This window comes from Nycticebus coucang, chromosome 12 (assembly GCF_027406575.1).
Source record: "Nycticebus coucang isolate mNycCou1 chromosome 12, mNycCou1.pri, whole genome shotgun sequence".
In the NCBI taxonomy this organism is placed as follows: Eukaryota; Metazoa; Chordata; class Mammalia; order Primates; family Lorisidae; genus Nycticebus; species Nycticebus coucang.
This window is the reverse complement of record NC_069791.1, coordinates 67,833,647-67,856,772: the sequence shown is the minus strand read 5'-3', so window position 1 is coordinate 67,856,772 and position 23,126 is coordinate 67,833,647. Positions and strand designations below refer to the sequence as shown.

General features: G+C 44.3%; 2 protein-coding genes across 4 annotated transcripts in view; one reads left to right on the top strand and one right to left on the bottom strand.

The window, feature by feature from the left end:
* Window positions 1-16,131, top strand: part of USP42 (ubiquitin specific peptidase 42) — a 48,679-nt gene extending 32,548 nt beyond the window's left edge. For both annotated transcript variants that reach the window (XM_053554506.1, XM_053554505.1), the window contains 7 exons: window positions 749-905; window positions 2,981-3,697; window positions 3,817-3,911; window positions 7,962-9,452; window positions 10,616-10,911; window positions 13,965-14,008; window positions 15,121-16,131. In XM_053554506.1, coding sequence (XP_053410481.1) covers window positions 749-905; window positions 2,981-3,697; window positions 3,817-3,911; window positions 7,962-9,452; window positions 10,616-10,911; window positions 13,965-13,972 — 2,764 coding nt within the window. In that variant the 3' untranslated portion in view covers window positions 13,973-14,008; window positions 15,121-16,131. The remainder of the gene's footprint in view (window positions 1-748; window positions 906-2,980; window positions 3,698-3,816; window positions 3,912-7,961; window positions 9,453-10,615; window positions 10,912-13,964; window positions 14,009-15,120) is intronic.
* CYTH3 (cytohesin 3) overlaps window positions 9,474-23,126 on the bottom strand; it is a 155,553-nt gene continuing 141,900 nt past the window's right edge. The window contains exons 10-14 of one of the 2 annotated variants that reach the window (XM_053554508.1): window positions 20,302-20,378; window positions 20,125-20,196; window positions 19,854-20,008; window positions 10,811-10,839; window positions 9,474-10,647 (exon numbers count right to left, since the gene is read on the bottom strand). In XM_053554508.1, the coding sequence (XP_053410483.1) occupies window positions 10,643-10,647; window positions 10,811-10,839; window positions 19,854-20,008; window positions 20,125-20,196; window positions 20,302-20,378 (338 nt within the window). In that variant the 3' untranslated portion in view covers window positions 9,474-10,642. Of the gene's footprint in view, window positions 10,648-10,810; window positions 10,840-18,966; window positions 19,613-19,853; window positions 20,009-20,124; window positions 20,197-20,301; window positions 20,379-23,126 lie in introns of those variants that run through there. The other variant, XM_053554507.1, reaches the window with a different exon arrangement.

Here is a 23,126-nt window from a genome sequence, read left to right as displayed (position 1 = left end):
CAGTCAGTCACCTTCCTGGTTAAAGCCTGGGCCAGCACCACTGCTTGTGTCTGTCTTACTATGACTGCATACTCTTGACTTGCTCATTCCATTTGTGGAAAAAAATCTGATGTGTGTTCCAATGTGTCTCTTTTTAATAGGTAAAAATTAAGAATGTCCTAAGATCTGTCCAACAGTGGCAGAATGTTCCTATCCAATATTGAAATACTACACAGCTTAAGAGTGATTTCTATGAAGCATTTTTTTTTTTTAATTTTGAGAAAGTACTGAATATATGTGGAAGAAAAGCAGTTTGGAATATTAAGCACTGATATTGAAAACTACCATATGAGTAAGGCATGGAAGGTAATTGACTAAATCAGACAAGGAGCTGCCTCTGAGGAGCAGCTGAGGAACAGTGTTCTGTTTCTAACTTTTCTGAACACTATAGATTTTCTACAATGGTATGTTTTATAATTCGAAAAATACAAATAAATACTTTTCAAGTAGTAGGATCATTAGAATACACAGTTACAAAATACTATTTACCCAGATAAAAGTATTTAACTTTGTTGTTTCCCCCATCTGAGTACTTGACATTAACCTAAACAAAAGGAGAGAATGTGTGTAGTTCTGTACAATGTAACATGAAAGTAACTATTTTTTCATCACTTTTCTGCTTGAGGGTTATAGTGCTGTTGAATTTGTAAAAGAGTCTCTTTTAAGGAAATGCTGTCAATCTAATCAATATTACTCTCCCTGTGTCCAGGTCCCATGATGTGAAAAATGGAAGCGAACTTGCTCATTCCACCCATAGTCCTGGCCAGTCCTCTCCCCGCCCAGTGATCAGTCAGCGGGTTGTCAGTAACAATAAGCAGGCCTCGGCAGGATTTATCGGACCACAGCTTCCCTCTCATGTGATGAAGGTAACATTCCATGTTACCTTCAAGAAAGAATATAATCTTTATGTTAATTTTTAAAATATATCCTTTAAATTCTGAAGTTAACATTGTTGTAGTTGCAACATCCTCATATGCAACTGGATTTCTCGTGAAAAAGTTTATTTAAGCCTTTTAAAGTATTTCAAATACAGAGTAGAGTAGATGATCAAGAGGGAAGTCTGGGTTATAAGTGTATGTAAACTTTAGTTCGCATTTTGGACTTTCATTCTACACAAAGGGTTAAACGTTTGGGATATTCCTAACTCATCCTGGGCTCCAAGAAAGAGATTTGTTCACAAGGCCACTTCCATTACATTCATTCAGTCATTTCAGGAGTGGAGCGTTTTCTGGCTGCTGTCTGTCTGGCTTGATCATACTCCTTGACAGTCATGGGGGTGGACCGGTAGTAAGCCTGTATCACAGGAAGCCCAGTGTTCTAGTAGGGGCCTTGCTCTAGTCAAACTTTTGTGGGCAATTGAATCCAGCAGTCTGCATGATTTGTGCCGAAGTATCTTAATATCTTTATAACTTTTCAAAATTATACACATTGTCTACTTGTATGCCTTTTTATTAATGGACATCAGATAGTATTTGAATTATAGTAGGAATCAAATGCCTTTACGACCTGGGAAGGCAGTGGGCTGGAGTTGGTCTCTACTTCAGAGTGACATTAGGGTGCTGATGTACCAGAGAGCACATGCCCTGTGGAAAGGGGTGGCTGTCATTGATTTTCTGACAGTTTGATTTGTTTTTTGTTTTGTTTTGTTTGAATTTTGTATTCAGTTGTTTTAGTTTGAAGTTTTTAATTTTCTTTTTTTAATTTTATTTATTTATTTGAGACAGAGTCTCACTTTGTGGCTCTCAGTAGAGTGCTGTGGCATCAGAGCTCACAGCAACCTCCAACTTTTGGGCTCAAGCGATTCCCTTGCCTTAGCCACCCAAGTGGCTGGGACTATAGTGCCTGCCACAATGCCTGGCTTTTTTTTGTAGAGATGGGATCTCACTCTGGCTCAGGCTGGTCTCGAACTCTTGAGCTCAGGGCAATCCACCATCCTCGGCCTCCCAGAGTGCTAGGATTACAGGCAGGAGCCACCACATCCAGCCAGAATCTGATTTGTTTTTATCATGAAATTTTCCATTGTTAAGATAGCAGCTAATTCAGATATTTGAGAAAACGTTGTGAAAGTCAAACAGGTCATCTGTAAACCAGCTTTCATTCCTAGGCCACCATGGGAAGGTGGCAGTAGTAATGGGAACCTGAGCAAAAGAACTGCATGCATAAAATTTAGAGACGTGTGGTGGTGGGGGTGATGATGTCTTAGTGAATGGTACCTGAAGCAGCCTCACTCAGTTTTTTTTTTTTCTTTTGGAGCCAGAGTTTCACTCTGTTGCCCAGACAACTAGAGTGCATTGGTGTCAGCCTAGCTCACAGCAACCTCAAACTCCTGGACTCAAGTGATCCTCCTGTTTCAGCTCCTGAGTAGTTGAGACTACAGGCATGCCCCACATTCCCTACTAATTTTCTATTTTTAGTAGAGATGGAGTCCTGTTCTTGCGTAGGCTGGTCTTGAACTCCTGAGCTCTAGCAATCTACCTGCCTTGGCCTCCCAGAATGCTAGGATTACAGGCATAAGCCACCACACTCAGCCAAATGACTGTCTTCCCTTGGTCCAAGGTCAGCGGTGATGCCTGCTTCCTAGCACTTCCTTCTGTATAGTAGTGGGCTCCCAAGAAACCCAACCAAGGAGAACATATGTGACTTCATGCTCAAAGACGCCTGCTTATGCCTGTCATATTTAGAACAGAGAGAATTTGATCTCATGGTTGTATTGTAACAAGCATATGTGCCCTGTTTGTTGATTAATTGCTAGAAGAGACCTGTGAAAGGTACACATGGGTAGGAACAGATGAAAGAATAGGGAGGCATTGTAGGTATGTGAAACTTACAAGTTACAAAAAGAGAAGGACAAAATGGGAAAGGGACATAAGCCAAAATGGATTCTATTTCTAGGACCATGTTTCTGGAGCTCTGATCTTGGCTGTGGTTTTCTTCCTTCCAGAATCCACCTCACTTAAATGGGACTGGACCATTGAAAGATACACCAAGCAGTTCCCTATCAAGTCCTAATGGAAATTCCAGCGTCAACAGGACTAGTCCTGTTAATGCTTCAACTTCTGTTCAAAACTGGTCAGTTAACAGGTCTTCTGTTACGCCAGAACATCCCAAGAAACAGAAGATTACTATCAGTATTCACAACAAGTTGCCTGGTCGCCAGGGTCCATCTCAGCCTAATCTCCATAGCAATTCTTTGGAGAACCCTAACAAGTCTGTTCCCTCTTCTACTATTACCAATTCTTCTGCAATACCATCTACCTCGACTGCATCTACGATGTCAATTTCCAGCAAAGTAACAAAAACAACTACCCTGAGTGAAGCCTGTTCCAAGCCTGTGATGAATGGCAAGTCTAAGTTGAACTCAAGCGTATTGGTTCCCTACGGCGCCGAGTCATCTGAAGACTCTGACGAGGAGTCCAAGGGACTAGGCAAGGAGAATGGTGTTGGTGTGATCTCAAACTCACTCGCTCCTAGTCAAGGTGCTGAAGATGAAGAGGTCTCTCAACACGAGCTTCAAGAACCTATTACTCTAAATGGTGCTAACAGTGCAGACAGTGACCTGAAAGAAAACGGTCTGCCATTTGATGGTGCCGATTGCCAAGTCCAGCCTGCTTTGCACTCAGAAAATCCCTTTTCTAAGGCAAATGGTCTTCCTGGAAAGGTGAGGTGGGGTAAAGGGGTGTGGTTTTGCTTTGGGTCTCTCTTATGGCATTTCCCTTGTGATTTCAGAAGGCATGGCATTGGCTGCTAGAGTTGACATATCTTTGTTTTTTATTGTAGTTGATGCCTGCTCTTTTGCCATCTCTCCCAGAAGACAAAATCTTAGAGACCTTCAAACTTAACAACACAGTGAAAGGCTCGACAGATGAAACCAGGTAAAATAAGAATAAGTTAGAGGGAAGTGAACTGCATAGTAGGAAAAAGTAGTGTCTATGGATGTGTCAGCATTTTAACTCTGTAGAAGTCATAATGAATGTTTTGAATCCTGGAATGATTTGATAACATAATATGAAGATTATGTTTATTTACCTTTTCAGAAGAAAAAAAATTTAGTATATGGGACTGAGTCCATGAAAACTCGATGAACTCAAGTTGATGTTTTCTTCTTCCACATAGCCTATTTTCTGTTTAGGGATGTTGTTGGCATACTTTTTAAATTTGATACCAAGCACTGTCTCATTTAATCTTTTTAATGATGAACCAAATGTGTGAAATTGTACTAAGGTTATAAGGCAAGGGTCTCAGTTCTACCAAGGAGCAAACACAGTTATGCCTCAATGATGAGAATACATTCTGAGTATCCTCCGTACCAGCAGTTCTCAACCTGTGGGTTGTGACCGCTTTGGAGGTCAAACGACCCTTTCACAGGGGTCGCCTAAATGCATCCTGCATATCAGATATTTACATTGTGATTCAATAACAGTAGCAAATTACAGTTATGAAGTTGCAACGAAAATAATTTTATGGTTGGGGGTCACCACAACATGGGGAACTGTATTAAAGGGTCATGGCATTAGGAAGGTTGAGAACCACTGCAGTCTATTCCATCCCCTAAATGCATTGTGGGAGGATTTTGTCATTGTGCAAACATCCTAGAGTGTATTCTCACAAACCTCTTCAGTATGGTACTGTGCTGAGTACTATAGGCAGTGGAAACACAACAGTAAGTATTTGTGTATCTAAACCAGGGGTCCTCAAACTGCGGCCCGCGGGCCACATGAGGCAGTGTGATTGTATTTGTTCCCGTTTTGTTTTTTTACTTCAAAATAAGATATGTGCAGTGTGCATAGGAATTTGTTCATAGTTTTTTTTTTTTTAAATTATAGTTTGGCCCTCCAACGGTCTGAGGGACAGTGAACTGGCCCCCTGTTTAAAAAGTTTGAGGACGCCTGATAAGCTATCTAAACCTAGAAAAGGCACAGTAAAAATACAGTATAAAAGATAACAAATGGCATACCTGTATAGGGCATTTACCATGAATGGAGCTCGCAAGATACAGCATAGCTCTGAATGAGTCAGTGAGTGAGTGGTGGGTTGCCTAGGACGTTTCTATACACTGCTATAAACTTTATAATAAACACTGTACTCTTATACTATGCTAAATTTATAAAAAAAATCTTCAGTAATAAATTAGCTTTAGCTTACTATAACTCTTTGCTTTATAAACTTGATTTTTAAAAAAAATTTGACTCAGGATAACAGTTTAAAACACAAATACTTAGTATAGCTATGCAAAAATACTTTACATTTTTATTTTATAAGCTTTTTGTTTGTTTGTTTTTGAGACAGTCTCACTGTGTCGCACAGCTCACAGTAACCTCAAACTCTTCAGTTCAAGAGATTCTCTTGCCTCAGCCTCCCAAGTAGCTGGTACTACAGGCGCCCGCCACAACATCTGGCTATATTTTGTTGCAATTTGGCCAGGGCCAGGTTTGAGCCCTCCACCTTCAGTATATGGGGCCGGCACCCTACGCACAGGCACCGCCCTGATTCCACTTTTTGTTTTTAAATCAATACATTGAGGGTGGCACCTGTGGCTCAGTGTGTAGGGCGCCGGCCCCATATACCGAGGGTGGTGGGTTCAAACCCAGTCCCGGCTGAACTGCAAGCAAAAAATAGCCGGGCGTTGTGGCGGGCGCCTGTAGTCCCAGCTGCTCGGGAGGCTGAGGCAGGAGAATCGCGGAAGCCCAAGAGCTAGAGGTCGCTGTGAGTCCTGTGACATCATGGCACTCTACTGAAGGCGGTAAAGTGAGACTGTCTCTACAAAAAAAAAAAAAAAAATCAATACATTGACCTAACTATAATGTTACTCAGGAATAAAAAGAAAGGAATTTATAATGCAATGATAGCTGTTTTAATATGTAAAGAACCAGGGGAGACTGCTCTGCTGCAGAATATAGTAACACAACCTGGTGCTTGCATCTGTGCACATGTTGGCTGTGAGCAGGACACTTTAGAATGTGGCCTGATGTTGGCATGCTCAGTAACATCAGGGGTGTCATTCTCATGGTGAACAGCTTTTGGTGATGTTCTGACTAAATCATAGTACCACCATCTCTAGATTTACACAGTAGTTGTTTTCCTGGAAAATTTACTGTGGAAACTGTGTCAATAATATGCCTGGGGTTTTCACTCCCATGGCAATCAGAACTGGTGGGATCGTGAGGATATTCCCTTACATGTAGGACTGTTGGCCATGTCCTACCCGTAATGGGGTGGGGCTCCTTATCACTATGACAGCCCTGTTAGGTAGGCTTAATTTTTTTTTTTTTTGAGACAAAGTCTCACTGTCTCCCTGGGCAGAGTGCTGTGGTGTCATAGCTTACAGCAACCTTAAACTCCTGGGCTCAAGTGATCCTCTTGTTTCAGCCTCCTGAGGAGCTGGGACTACAGGTGCCTGGCACAATACATGGCTTGTTTTTTTCTATTTTTAGTAGAGATGGGGTCTCACTCTTGCTCAGGCTGGTCTTAAACTCCTGAGCTCAAGCAGTCCATCTGTCTTGGCCTCCCAAAGTGCTAGGATTGTAAGTATGAGGTATTGTGCTGGCTGGTAGGCTTAATTATTAACATGGAATGGATTCATCGTGCAGGCAGAGCACATTTATTCCCTGTTTAACTTAAAGATACATGCAAAAGAACTTGAAGTTAGTCACTTGCATAGTGACTTTCCTCTTTTTCTTTTTTTGAGACAGAGCCTCCCTGGAGTTGAGAGCGCTGGCGTCACAGCTCACAGCAACCTCACACTCTTGGGCTCAGTGATTCTCTTGCCTCAGCCTCCTGAGTTGCTGGAACTACAGGTGTTTTTGTTTTTTTAAGAGACGGGGTCTTGTTCTTGCTCAGGCTGGTCTTGAACTTTTCAGCTCAGGCAATCCATCTACCTCAGCCTCCTAGAGTGCTAGGATTACAGGAGTGAGCCACTGCACCTGGATGTGACTTTCCTCTTGTTTCTTTTCTAGTCTAGCTTAGTGGTCCTCAGATTTAATGTGCGTGAGAGTTGCCATAGATGGTCATATAAACAAAGCTGCGTATGGACTATGCCCAAGCACATGTAGCCTTGGAGGCTGGAGCTTACATGCTGGCTGGAGAATCCCTGTGCACACTCTAGGTAGCTTCTTGGTGTTGACTTCTTCCTGTGTGTCATCTCCCCAAGATACATTCCCTCTTTGAAATGGAGGCCACTGTAGGTTTTTTTTAATTATTTCCTGGCAGTTTTAATTAACTGGAAAGATATCAAAAGCTCTACAACAATCAAGGGCAGAGTTAACTTACTACAGAAAGTTCTTCTGAATCCTCAGTGATTCTTCACCAGTGATCGGTATTCAGGGAGATGCTGACTCTGTTTGGAGGTAGCTTTTCTGTCTCTGAGTCTCCAAGAGAAATACCAAAGAAAGGGATCCAGAGGAATACCAGGAGGCCCTGTCATCATTTGACTTGTTGTTTAAACTTAGTTATTAAGAACTGGAGAAATGGGCGGCGCCTGTGGTTCAGTGGGTAGGGCACTGGCCCCGTATACCGAGGGTGGTGGGTTCGTACTCGGCCCCGGCCAAACTGCAACAAAAAATAGCAGGGCATTGTGACAGGTGCCTGTAGTCCCAGCTACTTGGGAGGCTGGGGCAAGAGAATCGCCTAAGTCAGGAGCTGGAGGTTGCTGTGAGCCCTGATGCCAGTGGCACTCTACCGAGGGTGATAAAGTGAGACACTCTGTCTAAAAAAAAAAAAAAAAACCTGGAGATATTTGTAGAAACAGGATACAACAGAGATAGACTTGATATAAAATTTTAGTTTTATTTTATGAGGAAAAGAAAATTTGAAGTTCCCAGAGATGATAAACCTGATGTGTTTAAAGGTGTAGAATATTTAGTAAATGAATGTTTTAAAGTATTTGTCCCTGTCACTTGGTTTACTTGTTCTTTTTGGGCCTGCAGTACACCTGGAATTGAGAAAAATCCTCCAAAGGATCACGACATGGAACTCAAAGCTGGCGGCTCCACTGCTGATTCCCATGAGAAGCTGGAGATTGTTGCAAGTCTCAGCAGCAAGTTAAAGAAGGCTTTGCCACCTCCTGACCCCAGTGTCAGCTTTACCAAAGAAGAAGTCTCAGAAAACAGTTCAGCAAAACCTGATGAGTCTTTGTCCAGTATGAGCATTCTTTGTAACACCAACAAGAATACCATGGGTGATGATCAGTTTTCTAAACTGTGTGATCCTGGGGATTTAACAGATGATCAGAGCAAGCCTTCCCAAGATGTAAAAGGGGCATTAGTCGAGAGTCCACGGGACTTGGTGTCAGTGGAAACTGTGGAGAAGTTAAGCCCAGTTCCCTCAGTACATTCAGAAGATGAATGTGAGCATCACCTTCTGGTTTACCTCAGTAGAGACAGATGCAAGGATGTGGAGGACCTTCCTAAAAGTGTAGGTGTGCCTGCAGAGAGGTTGCCCTCTCCCCAGCTAGACAGGACCATAGGAAATCCTTCAGATGGGGCCACCAAACAGAGTCATGGGGATAGAGGTGATGAAAGTAAAGTGGGACAAAATGTCCAGGATCATTCTCCAATTAAGGAAAAGATCTGTAGCCTCAGAAAAGTTGATCGAGGACATTATCGTAATCGAAGAGATCGTTCTTCAAGTGGAGAGCATGCAAAGGAAAGTAGGAGCAAAACTGACGACCATTATTATAAAAAACATCGCTCCTATATCCGAGAGCGGCCCAGGCAGGACCGCTACACCACAGACTACTGCAATGGGAGTCAGCACCACCTGAGTCACAGTGAGAGAGTCAGCCCTGGCGAGCACCACTCACTGAGCAGATACAGCTACCACCACTCTCGAAATAGAAGTGGATCCGACCAGGACTGGATCAGGTACCACCATGTGGAAGGTGAACACATCTGGGGCCGGGAGAAATACTACCCAGATAAAATGAGATGGGACAAGTGCAGGTACTACCATGACAGGTACGCTCCTTACACAGCCAGGGAGGCTCGGGAGTGGAAGCCCTTCCTTAGCAGCCGGGAGCCTGACAGAGCAGGGCAGCGCCATGGCCAGCTGCACAAGGACTACTACAGAAGCCGCAAGGGCTACGAAGTGGTTGCCAAAGAGAAGCCCCGGCACCATCTCAGCATTCCCCGAGTAGGCCCACCCCACAACCTTCCCCTCTACCCTGAGAAGTTCTCCCATGAAAAAATTGCACTTGGAACTGAAGACAATTATAACCTTTCTGATCGGTTTCATGAACATGAAAATGTAAAGTCACAGAAGAGGAGATATGATAATCTAGAAAATAGTGACAGTTACATAGAAAAGAAAGCCCGGAGAAGCTTACAGAATGATCCCTTAGAAGAGTCTAAAGTTAAGAAGCACAAAAAATCAAAGAAGAAAAAGAAATCCAAAGACAAACACCGAGATCGCAATTCCAGGTGAGGTTGGGACTGTGGGCGCCTGGTGCTGGGCAGGAGGAGCTCACGCCATCCTTACCACATTCACACACGTTCTGTTCCCGTGTCTGCTCACGTGGCCTGGCTTAGGAGCTCGTGGATTGAAGGTCATAGTTACATTTGTTTGATTTGTATTTTTCGTCTCTGTGAGTTTTGTGATTTCAGTATTTTTACCTATTTGTAAAAATTATCTCTGCTTTTAAGCTGTATCTTAATTTCATGGTATTGTTAAATGTCTAACAATCTCATTTCTCAAAATGATACTGTCATTTTTGGTTAATGCTTTATAACACTTTCAGGAGTTAAGTATGCTGTGTTCTGTAAATGAAAAGTCATAAGTCTTTGACAGAATTGGTGTTAACATTCTTGCTTGTCAGATGTAGTTGTGTTTTTGTATCTGTTATATTTTCTTCACATGTGGTGACTGTGAGGTGGGCCGGCGATGGAGGGCACTGTGCTTGCCGTTTGCCTGCCTGCCCAGTACCTTCGGGGTACTCTCCTTGGGAAGCTAGGCACCATTGCTAGTGGCTATGCCACCCGTCAAAGTAGTTGTGGTACTCTTTGTCTGGTATAGCCATCAGAACTGTTGTCATACCAATTCAATTCATGAACTAATCCTAGAAAACATGCTGCATACCTCATTGCTGAATTATCACTACAATTACTTTCAAAGTACTCCCCTTGGCCATCTGGTGACCATTGGCGATAATTGAGCGATGAGGTATGTATCACTTTTTATAGGATGAGTTCACAAACTTAATTGTTAGATCTTGCATTTAGGAAAAGGAAACCACAAGTCTCCTTTCCTCCTGTGTGCCTGAGACATATGGCAACAATACTATTTTTTCCCTCAGATGCTGGTTTCTGGAAAAGCTAGCAAAAGGTTGGCCCACAACCTTAGCTCCTGACAGTGCTAAAGGCAAGTAGGAGGAGTGAGTGTTGAGAGACTTAAAGTTGGTGAATTTATGATCCCAATTTTAAATTATTATAGTAAAAGCAAACAACATATTGTTAATTAGATAAGAATTGTACCCTGTTTATACAATGAATATCCTCAGTAAGGGGGTATGATAGCCAAGTATCAAGGCTTGTTTGAGCTGGTTTTGTTTTCTTGGTGGTTTGAATTCCGACTTTTTCTTCTGCAGGCATCAGGATTCTGACCTTTCAGTAGGTTACTCTGATGCCGACCTCCACAGACACAAAAAGAAGAAAAAGAAAAAGAAGAGACATTCAAGAAAATCAGAGGACTTTGTTAAAGATTCAGAACAATACTTACCTAAGTCCACTAGCTATGAGACTATTGACCGTTTCCGGAGAACCGAGGGCGATTTTCTTCTCACCAGTAGCCTGCCTCTGGAAGGTGTTGGACCTTTCCGTGAGAAAACAAAACATTTAAGGATGGAAAATAGGGACAAGTGTCATCTGTCAGAATTTGGCCAGGGTAAGAGGAGATACTTGGAAATAAGAAGTTAGAAACTATTTTAATAATTAAAAAAAAAAAATGATTATCATATCGGAAGAAAACCTCCAGTGGCATCAAATGGTATGCAGTTAAGTAGGAATCGACCTCCCGCCCCACTTCATCCAGCCTTGACTCTTGACTTGGAGTGTGATTCAGTTGTGTGGCTTGGCTGTTCAGCACTGATCTCTTAGCATCTGCTGATGGCCTAAGCTCCATGGAATCAACCCCCTGGGACATAATGCTTTATTCTCCTAAATCCTTAAGCCTGTAGCATTCTGAGTATAACCTAACTCCTGCTCTAGCCTGGTAAAAACAGTAGCTGCCATCCCACCAGGGCAATGCCTTTGAGGCATGTGTACCACACAGGTCTCAGGCTCCCACCAGGTTGATGGGTGTCGGATTCTTATGTCTATTTTGGACAACTGTATCTTCCCCCATAATTTAGTAGCCCTATGTGCTCTTTGATTGCACTTATGTTATTCTCTCTTCCTTTCTGACTTTTTCCAATGACTTTTGGCTCCGGAAAGGAATACCAAGCTTGTTAAAATGGATGTAATGAGTCAGTGGACCTAGAGCAGAGGCCTCAGGCTGGCTTTGTTCTATCATCTGTCTGTGTGACTTGCAAGTTAAGAATAGCTTTAACTTTTGGGGTGTTTTTTTTTTTTGTTGTTGTTGTTTTATTTTCTTGAGACAGAGTCTTGCTTTATCCCCCAAGCTAGAATGCAGTGGCATCATCATAGCCACTACCTCAAACTAAACTCCTGGGCTCAAGCAATCCTCCTGCCCCAGCCTGTCAAGTAGCTGGAACTATAGGCATACATCACCACACTTGATTAATTTTTTTCTACGTTTAGAAGAGATGGCGGGGGGGGGGGGAGGGCATGGGGAGGAAGGTGTCTCACTCTTGAGTGATCCTCCTGTTTCAGCCTTCCAGAGTACTAGGATTACAGACATGAGCCACCATGTCTGGCCAGCTTTAACATTTTTCAGTGAGTAGAAAAAATTTCTAAACAATTATATTTTGTTTCACATGAAAATTAGATGAAAGGTACATTTTACTGTCTATAGCTTTGTATCAGAAAACAGCCAGGCTTGTTTACATATTGTCTGACTGAGTTGGTGTTGGTACTCAGCAGAGGTGAGTAGTTGCAACACACTGTATGGTCTGAAAAGCTGAAAGTGTTTATTATTTGGCTCTTTATAGAAAATGTTAATCTTGTCCTGACACCTGAGGTTCATGTTTTTGAACTAAGCGCATGCACGTCACTACAGGGACTTTGACACAGCATCTTTGTTGAGAACCATGTAGATTCAACTGAGATATGTGTTCTGGGAGAGGCTCAGGAAGGAGCAGGCCTGTCCCCTCCAGGGGCCCATAGTCCGTGTGTGGTGTTGAGGGGCAAATGGTCTCCAGAGTGGGAATGTGAATGTGAATTATTCTTTGGGGAGAACAGTTGCACCAGGAAGGGTTGGGAGGAAATCTGTGGCTCATGTGGTCCATGAGAAGAATCACCATTGCCAACAAGAAAGGATAGCTAAAGTGGTATTTGCTCTTTGTTTTTTTTTAGAAATTAATTATATACATTTTGGCTCAGCACCTAAAGCTCAGCGGCTAGGGCGCCAGCCACATACACTGGAGCTGGTGGGTTCAAACCTAGCTCAGGCCTGCCAAACAACAGTGACAACTACAACCAAAAAATAGCTGGGCATTGTGGCGGGTGTCTGTAGTCCCAGTTACTTGGGAAGCTGAGGCAAGAGAATTGCTTAAGTCCAAGAGTTTGAGGTTGCTGTGAGCTGTGACGCCATGGCACTCTACCCAGAGCAACATAGTGAGACTCTGTCTCAAAAAAAAAAAATTTAATTAATTATATACAATTTAAAATTGGTTTCATGTTAACATTTAGCGATTTGGGGAACCAGATTGGTGAGGATTGATTTCCTTCTGACCTCTGCCTGGTACTTGAGGATGAACTAGTGAGATGGACTTGTTCTGTGTATTATACAGGTTTTTTCAGAACCTCCCATTCCAGCTCCACAGGTCTCTGTTGTAAGGACACAGTGGGTGGCAGCTCTGCCCCCAGAGATGCTAGTCTAGAGGGGAAGTAGGTTGAATACGAACCTCAGTATTTGTCTTCCATTTGGTAGATGAGTATCTTAGGGGTTCTACTGTTAGGCTTTGTGTCTGAGTGGGGCCCCCATGTTTGTCCTCGGTTTGCAGCTGGCATTCCTGCTGTGAACGTGAGCACAGACTGAGGAGCCTATCTTTTTGTCCTAGAAGGGCCACCTGGTTGGCCTTGCCACACTGAGCATCCCTCTCAGCTGGCTGAGGACACTGTCCTCCAGGCCTGCCACTGTCCTGGGCTTTGGCTGCTTACCTTTCTCTTTCAAGCCCTGGTATGTGGCACTCAGTATTTCTTTCTCTTAAGATCTATTCTTTTTTAATGTTGAAATGCTTATCAGAGTTCACATGATGTCTCGTGCCTAGGACTGGGAAGTGAGTGGATTGTCGGAGCTCAGAAGTTCAAGACCAGCCTGAGCAGGCATGACACCTTGCAAAAACTAGCTAGGCATTGTGGCAGGTGCCTGTAGTCCCAGCTACTTGGAAGGCTGAGGAAAGAGGATCACTTGAGCCCAAGTTTGAGGTTGCTGTGAGCTGTGAAATCACAGCACTTTACACAGGGTGATTAGGAGTGAGGCTCTGCCTCAAAAATATATACATAAATGCTTATCAGTGTGATGGGTGAGGATGGCCTATTTACCAGGGCATGGCTTTCACTGTACCCTTCCACCAGGACCATAGCCCTTAGTTATCACATAAACTTGTTTTCTGTGAAATACTTGGAGAAATGCTACATGCTAGTCTGTGTGCCAGTATATACTTGCCCATCCTCATATGGGATTGAATTCAGGCCAGTAACACATTAAACTAGAGAGAATTAATTCTCATTGTAGTCACTTAATGCACACAGCACAGGCTCTGAAATCTTGCAAAGCCATCATTTAAACCTTGTTTCCTAACCTTTGCTTTCTAGGTGATTGAAAGCTTGGCCTCAAAATAAAAAATTCACTAGTTATGGTAAGCTGTTTTCCTATCTGTATATTTCATAATTGTAGAGTCCCTGAGGGGAACCAGATGAAAGAATTTAAATTCCGAAGGAAAATATAGGACCCTGAGGCACTGTTGCAGTCCAGGGACTGGGGTGTGCCTCAACTAGTTCTCCTGGCCCAGCAGGGGCCACACCCCTGGATATGTGCTTAAGCCTTGTCTCACTAGCCTTTCTTTTGCTTGCTAGGGGAGATTTCATGTCCCATAACTAAGGCAGAGTCATTCTATTTGCCCTTCCTAGTCTCATGTAAGAAAAGCCAACCAAGCTCAAAGCATCAGAACTGACGCTGGAGCAGAAGCAGCCCATTTTCCCCTCCCAGACCTTCCTGATTGGCCTGTCCTAGGAGAGAAGCCCAGGAGGCCCCATCCCACCACCTGCCCTGTCCCGTTTGTGCTGCTAGGGCATCCTCTGATCTGAGATCTGAGCTTGGGGAACCTCATGGCACCAGACTTGGAAGTCACCCTGAGCACAGGACCGAGCAGTCTCCTCATGTGGAGTGACTGCTATATCTGAATGAGACTTGGCTGCTCAGTAGTCAGTAGCCTTGAGTGTCAAGGCTGCATTCAAGTTATTTAACTCCTCTGGTCTGGGAGATAGTAATTCATGTTTCAGACCCTTTGCTTGCTGAGAAGAGGCAAGTGAACTATTTTACCATGGAAAGGAAATTGTGTCCAACAGTCTGTCACAGCTAATTAGCAAGTGGGATTTTAAATTAATTTCAAAGTGAATTGTCTACAGAAGATTAATTTGCTATTAATGTGCTTTATCAGTGTATCCTCAAGGGAAAGACCCAAACCTAAATACGGATATTGAGACAGATAGCAGTTTGGGTCAGGCAGGCACATGGCAGCTCTCTGGCTGAGCCACTGGCCACACCCTCTGCACATCCATCCAGTGTTGTCAGGGTCTCTTATTTCAATTTAGGAAGGCAAAGTGACCGTTTCAAGGAAGAGTTTCCCTAAAGACTTTGGAGACCAGCTGGCAGGGACTATGAGAGGGAGAGACCTTCCCTGGGGCTTACTGGGCTCTGCTCCAGCTTCCTGCTTCTAGGCCTACTGACGCTGCGCCTCTTCTCTTTCAGATTCAACATGTTCAACAGAAGCCATCCCCAACCCAGCTTAAATTATAAATATACAAAATAACCTTATTCAAATCTGCGTGGTGCTTCTTTAGTAAATACTGTACAGATTTTACCATGGAGAACTTTTTTTTTAGTTTTTACCTTTTCTTAATTACCCTTATTCCAAATGGATGAACACTTTCTACAACTGCTGACCATTGTAAAATACCGTGTATATATAAATCACATTGAAAATAATGCCCTGGAATAGAACATCTCAAATGCTGCTTAATTACAGACTCAGGTTGATCACTTGTATTTCATGTAATGTTCCTCCAAGCTAGACATCTGGTGCAAGACCAACCGGGAAACCATGGAATTGTTAGAAGTACAAACTGACAGTGTGTATATTTAATTTAAAGACTTATTTAAAAATTCACAAGCTCTCAACTACACTTTAGAGAGCAGTGTTTTCTGTAATGTCTGATACTAGAAACTAATTTGCTTCACATTTTAGTTGTATTCAAGATTTGAAGATGTATTTTATAGACAAGTTCTGTTTTTGAACTTTGTGGAACTGTTCCAATCAATTTCCCAGTTATGATGAGTATTTACATTATGAATGTATAACCCAAACATTATTTGTAAAGCCTACAGTATGTTTTTATTACATAACACTTTTTTATACAGTGTCTCTTGTCTTGACTGTATGATATTGGAGTCTGAGTTGTCAACTTGGTCCCTTCAAGTTTCTAGTTACAGACAAAAATCATACTGTGATTTTATTTTTAATATGGATATGCTATCAAACTGTGATACACTTATAATTCACTGGTCCTGCATCAGGAGATGGAGTGGGGAAAACTGTATTTAATACAGTTTGTATCTGAATAATCTGTATGGTTTATACAGTTTGTGTTGTTCAGAGATGTCTAAAGTTTGATCTTTGTTTTTTTAAAGATTAAAAAAGCACTTGCCCCACTGTAAATATTCAGCATGTAAAATTTATATAGTATATAAATGGCAGCAAATTACATATTTTGTGTCTTTTTACTGCTTTTGCCCTATTTGTTTCTAGACTCCTTCCTGTCATCTATACTCTTTTTTCTGAAACCAGCAGAGCCCCTGCAGCAGTCCCTTTGGTGCCAACCCCCCACCCCACAAGCAAGGGAAAGAGTTTGCAGGACCCAACTATTTCTGGTTGAAAGAACCGAGTTGCAATCTTATTTTCATAATACATGTGATTTTTATTTAGTGAACACAGTATTTGCAAGCGTTTTGAGAGTCATATCACCCAGTCTTATTGTTCACTTTACAACCAAATATCTGATACAGGATATTTCTCCATGCAAGTTATGGGAGTATATACACTGAATAACAACACTCCAGAAATCAATATATACATTATTTACATATTACTATATTTACTGTAAATAGAAATGTTCTCTAAGAAAAAATAAGAAAACGAGGAATCACAACTTGGTTTCTGGTCTACAACAGACCTAACTTCTCAACAAAGCACATCTATGTAGATATATGCATTTGTAAGTTTAAAAATATGCATTGCTTTATATGAAGCATTAAGTGCTGCTTTATCTATAAATAGCTCTTATTTTGACCCAGTTTGGTGCCACATTAAACTACCCCCAAACATTCTGTGGCCCTGAAGACGTTGCTTGTCTAGGTCCAGAGTTAGTACAGTAAAACCACAGATGTTAACCAGGGCCTAACAAGACAGGCTGGAGGGGCTGTGGAAGCTACCCTCTTCCATCCAGGGTTCCTCTTCACTGCCCACTGCTCTTTGTCTCTGGAAGAAAGTTTGTCTTTGGCCAGAGTTGGGACTGATAGTACAAGCACTATGCGTAGATATTAGGAAGGGGAGGCGGCTGAACATGATGGATCATACTGAGGTTCAGGCAACAAAACCACACCCACCCAACGAGAGGGGTCACGACATAGCTATCCTGCTTCAGGGCAGCCTTGGTGGAGGCCAGCCCCACATGGTACCTGGATCAGGTGTGCCCGAGTTCACAGTGGGCATGATAGCTACGTGCCCTTTGTGTTAATACTGATATAACAAAACCTGGAATTAGGTGATACCACGTAACATTCTGATGGCATGTTATCTGGACTTAAAGCACCATGGCCTTTTGCATGACTCCTGGGTGAAGCCTATTCACAGATGCCCACAACAGAGAAATTCATCATTAGGTGACTCCTTTCATGCTTAAAAAGACAGAAGGCTCCACATCCCCAGGATTATACCTGGGTCAGACAGCCAGGAGAAAGCAAACTGTGTGTCCACATGAGAGGTTGCCAGAACAGGCACTAGGACTGGCACTGGGTGTGTGGGGCACTGCGAAAGCAGACTGGTCATTGGTGTTTGGCTGGGGGTCCAGGCAGAGTTTCTGTTTTCATGGAAGACTGGAGACCAGAATTGCATATATACCAGTCAGGCATCTTAAGAATGCTGACTTGTCTTTCTCAAAAACTAAAGTTTTAAATTTGAGGTATTAGTACAGTAACAATGCCTTAAAACTTGGGAATAAACAAAAAATTCAGTTCGATGCATGATGGAGAGTTACAGCCTTGGACCCTGTGGCACTCATAGTGTGACTTAAAGCTACACTAGGGTCAGCCACTTGGAGGCAGGGCCCAAGGCTGCTCCATCTCCCTACCAAGGCAACTTACAGGAAGTTAGTTCTGCTATTTAGAATGGAACATTGCACATACAGTCTGAGGTTCTATCTCCTGGAATATCATTTTGACTGGTGTACAAAGGACCTCCACAGGCTGCACATTCAAGGTATATATGCCTGCCCAGACAGAAGGGGGAGGAGATTCCGTGGGGAAAAGCCCTTGCATGCAAGGAGGGTCCTGTGTGTTACACAGGCATCTGAGAGGTGGAAATAATGCTGCTGTTGGAGTGTGGCATCTGCCATCAGCCATCTCAGTCTGAACATACAGCACCTCATCCAGCCTCGTTACATCTCTATGAGGGGCCAGATCCAGCCCCCCGTCAGCAGATATGTACTGAGCACCTCCTACTCTAGGACTCAGCAACCTGATCACCTCCTGGACGCAGCTTTCCAAGTTCCGCCACTGGTGTCTATTTAGGGCTCTAACTGTTCAATAAAACCACAGATGTTAACCCTAGAAACCCTACAAGCCACACCTCTGCACGCTATGGCTCACTCTTTCCTGATAGCAGAGATCAAATCTATGACAACGTAGTGAACTACAAGAGGTTCTAATTTCTAGTTACATGTCTATTCATTATATTAAGAAATCTGGTCAAATTATAAGGTCAATAAACATCTTGCCAAAGGTTTTAAACAGCAATGAATGTGGTCAAAAGCTGGTCTTAACCATATGTTCATACAAACCGTATGAAACTGCTATTTGTGTGGATCAAAACCAGTCAAATACAAGCAGTTATGTGTGTTCAACACATGGACAATCTGTGTCCAGGGAAAAAGCTCAGTTTCCTAGGATTCAGCAGTTACAGGATGAGTACCTCCAAACCAATACACAAAAGTATTTGTGGGGCAAAAAGTCTTGAGTTGAAGCACACTGAAGCTTTCTTTTTTTTTTTTTTTTTTGTGGTTTTTGGCCGGGGCTGGGTTTGAACCCACCACCTCCGGCATATGGGATCGGCGCCCTACTCACTGAGCCACAGGCGCCGCCACACTGAAGCTTTCTTAGGACATGGGTGCCTTCTTTTCCAGAGTGGTCACCCACCACTGCCTGGCGCCTCCCTAGCCCTGCACCAGCTTCTACCCAAGTGCAAGTGCCCCCATAACCTACCCTTTGGGTGCTGCATATATATATATATATATTTTTTTTTTTTTTTCAGTGCACAGTATATACTTGTGTCCAGGAGTTAACTTTATAGCTGCCATTCTAAAAATACTACTGTTAGAAAGTATCTTTCAGTATAATTTCAGAATATAAAAAGGCATATAAAAGCTATAATGCTATATATCTGAGAAAAAATTCTGAATAAAAAAAACTGGTAACTTTTCCTTTCCTGTTTTGATATAAAACAGTGGCTTCTAAAACAGTTAACACTGCTGCGAGTGAGCACGTTTGGCATTGTTCAAACAAGGCTCCCACCTATGGAAATGGGTCCCGTGTCTGCTGCAGGTTTTGTGACTGAACCACTAGGCGCTGCTGCTGAGAAAGCGGGGAGCACATCTGGACACCTCCCACTGTGGGCACAGTCACGGGAAGGAAGTGCTCCCGGGAGCTCAAAGTGGACCCAGTTCCAGACCACAGCACAAGGCTTCAGGATATGTAGTTTGGGTCACGGTGCTCATTCTGGAGAAGCTGCAAGCACCCACAGGACCACTCCTGGCCATGCCATCTGCGGGAGGCCTCCAGTCACTTTCTGCTCTGGGGGTTGAGTCTTTACTTCCACCTGCTTGAGCCAGGCAAGCTCTATTTTTTATTGGCAATCCTTCGTTTCCTTGTGGCCAGCATGTCATAGAAGGGATCCCTACTGATACTTGCCCTGGCGTAAAAGGAAAACAAACAGGTCAGGTCAGAGAATGGCACTGGCCACAAGGAACACAGAGCCCCATTCTCACCACCCCCTGACAGCCCTGGGACAAGACAGACTCAGAGCTGTGAGGTGGCCAGCAGCCCAGGCCTCCTGGGAGTCTGTGGAGGCAGACGGGTCATTTCCCACACACAAAGCATGTGTGTCCTCAGGTAGGCACACACACTCTTCCTGTGCTAGAACCCATGCTCACCTGATGGATTTCATCCACTCCTCCTTCTCCTCAGGGCTTGGGGCAGAGATCCGGTACACCACATGGTTCCCTTCCACCACACGGCCATCAGCTTCCGTTTTACAAGCTTTGATGACCTGCCCTTTGTGGCTTGGATTATAAAGCTCAAAACAGTTCTGGTGGAGAAAGAGAAGAAAGACTGTCATGGGGGCCTCAAAAGAAGGTTCTCATGCAGCCAGGGAGCGCAGGTTCTAGTTGGTTGAAAGGAAAGAAGTTTCAAAACACAGCTTACAGGTTTCCTGGGGTCTTCCACTTCCCTGATGCTGAGATTTTCCAACGGGATGATTCCCCTGGGCTCCTTATCCTGCAAGAGAAAGGTACATAACTGGACTCACTGCAGGTCACTGGCCTCAGGGTACCCCAGCACAGAGGTAACTCTGGTCCTCCAGGCAGGCTAGCTCTTACTTACTGTCGTGTATTCAAAATAATACAGGCAGTTATCTGTCAGGATGAACCACCGGCGCTTCCAGGTCTTCACACGCCCTCCTAGAAGCAGAAGGGCCTCGTGAGTCAGGTGCCCTGTGCTGCAGAGGGCCTGGGGCCCAGGACCTACAAAAACTACTGCATTTCAGAAAGGCCACCAGGAGCCAAGCCTGGTTTTACGTATCCTTCGATGTTTTGACCACAGTCATTAAGTCCGGGATAAGCTATGTGGCCTGGCTATCAAGTGGGCCTTGCATGCACCCCCACCCAGGCCAGCATAGGTACCCGCTTCACAGCACCGTGGGGTACCCTGATACAATTGCTTTCCAAATCTGCTTCCTGGAAGAGTTAGTCATAATGAATGGGCGTAATTTCCCACATGAAATGACAACATGATGAAGTCAGTGCCGGCTCACCCGGGTCTGTCCAGGGCTTAATCCTGTTACGTCAGGGTGGTTATCTCATTACTGAGTACTTCGGGCAGTCCTGGGATCCATCAAAATCAATTACCCCTTTGCCCAGGGAATTATTAAACTTTTAATGAGATCTGGAGCACACGTATACATACATACACACACACACACACACACACACGGCTCATCTGTACCTAGTTTCTTTCCTTTTACTATGTATATACACACAGGGCTGATCCATACTTACTCTCCTTTTACTACAGAAAAAGAAATCACTTTACCCTTAAATATTCAGCAGAGGCAGTCAGCTAGCCCTTGCTTCTGACATTAAGTTCTTTTTGTTGTTTTTTAAGGTGGTTGTCTCCTCACCCCTGGTCTCTGCAAACTGAAACCCAATCAGAGGCCAGGGAAGCCCTCATATCTCCTGGTGACTGGCAAGGCCCTCTCAAGTCTCACAACAGTCTTACTCTGTTGCCTAGACCAGAGTGCCATGTCCTCGGCCTAGCTCACAGCAACCTCAAATTCCTAGGTTCAGGTGATCCTCTTGCCTCAGCCTCCCAAGTAGCTGGGACTACAGGCGCCTGCCATAATGCCAAGCTAATTTTTTGTATTTTAGTAGAGACGTTGTCTTGCTTGTGATTAGGCTGGTCTCAAACTCCTGATCTTGAGGAATCCTCCTGCCTTGGCCTCCAAGAGTACTACGATTACAGGTATGAGAGCCTCATCTGGCCTGACATGAAGTTTTGATTTATTTAAATAATTCAAAGAGAAAAACATTTCCATGGTAACAAATCTAAGCACTGCCTGGGTACTAGGTAAGAAGTGGCTCTCCTGCCCTGTGGTTCTCATGGCAGTTTTCTCTAGGACAAGCAAGCAGGCAAGGGGCCATGGGTAAAAGGCCCTTCCTGAATGAAGGCCAATGCAGGAGCTGGGACTTGGAAGGGCCTTGCCAGTCACCAGGCGAGGAAACATGAGGGCTTCCCTAGCCTCTGATTGGGCTTCAGTTTGCAGAGGCCCAGGGTGAGGAGACAACCAGCTAAGGAAGGAGGTGGCCTGACCCAGCCAGGCCTGGTAGTGTTGGAGGGTGGAGGGATGTCTCTGTAGCCTGTTTGGGGCCCTTTAACTCCGCTTCACACTTCAGCCCCTCCAGATGGCCTAAAGCAGCCTGTAATGGGCTACCACCACCAAAGCATGTCCAGCTGTCCCTGCCTCTTCCCAAACAGATCTGCCACACAGCTCCATCCTCACCAGGGTCCCACTCCCATCTGGCAGGTCTATCCAAATATTCATCTGACCATGTCCTTCCCAAGACTGCCATTGCATCTCTCCAGTCCTCAAACCCTTCCTGAAACCCCTAGCTCATGCTTTCATGCCATAGGGCCTTTGCTCAGGACATTCCTCCAATCTGAAGCAACATTCCTTCCTGCCAACATCTCTCTTGACCTCTGGCCTGGGCTTCAGCTCCCCAAACCCATGTGCAGTTTCACCACTGGAACCCTCTGCTTCCCACTGCACGGGGCCCATCCTATTCACCACCTTGGAGACCCAGCACAGGCTGTACACACACCAAGGCCGGTAGCCCCCAGGGGGGACCACATCCCTGATCTCATCTCAGGCTTCATGCTCCCCCAGCTCTGTGGAGCACAAGAGGGAGACCCAGTGCAGGGGGAAGGTGAAACCATCAGGGCAATTCTGCCTTGTCCCAAAGTCTTCCAGTGACATCAGGGGCATGGGAACAGAGAGAGGCCTTCTATACCCCGGAGACCACAGAACAGGAGGACAATGCTGATTCTTCCCAGGTACTTGTCCCCAGCCTGGAGAAGCTATAGCAGAATCAGGTAATCACTACCACCAACTAACCTGATATCTGTCACTACCACACTGACATCTGCCTCCCTCCAGAGACTTCCAGAGCAGTGGAAGTCTCCCTTCACACACTTCACCAGTGGTGCTGGTGCCAAGCCACTTTTGTAACAGGAGGCAGAGAGATCTTTTGAAAAACATGCATTCACCACGTCTCTCCCTGCTTGAAGCCCCCAAAGAGCCCAACTGCTCAACAAAAGACCTAAACTCTTTGGACAGCCTCAGTTCTTGGAGCATCTGGTTAAGGAGCCTTAGGCTGTGCATCCTTGTCTCTGTCCTACACCTGTTCTTTTCCTTTGCACTCCTTTCATGGTAGATAATAAGGGCTGGTCTGTGTGTCCTGCTCCCCTCTATGCTGGCTGGCCCTCTCAGCTTCTACCTGGGCTCTGGCCTCTCATGGTACCATAGTCGGCAGCATGTTTAGAGAGCCCAATCCCTAACCAATTCTGGGGTCCAGGGAAGCCTCACAGCATGGGCTGCAGATGTTGAGATGGGTGTGTCATCTAGGCTGGCCCTGGAGCCCAGCACAGCCCAA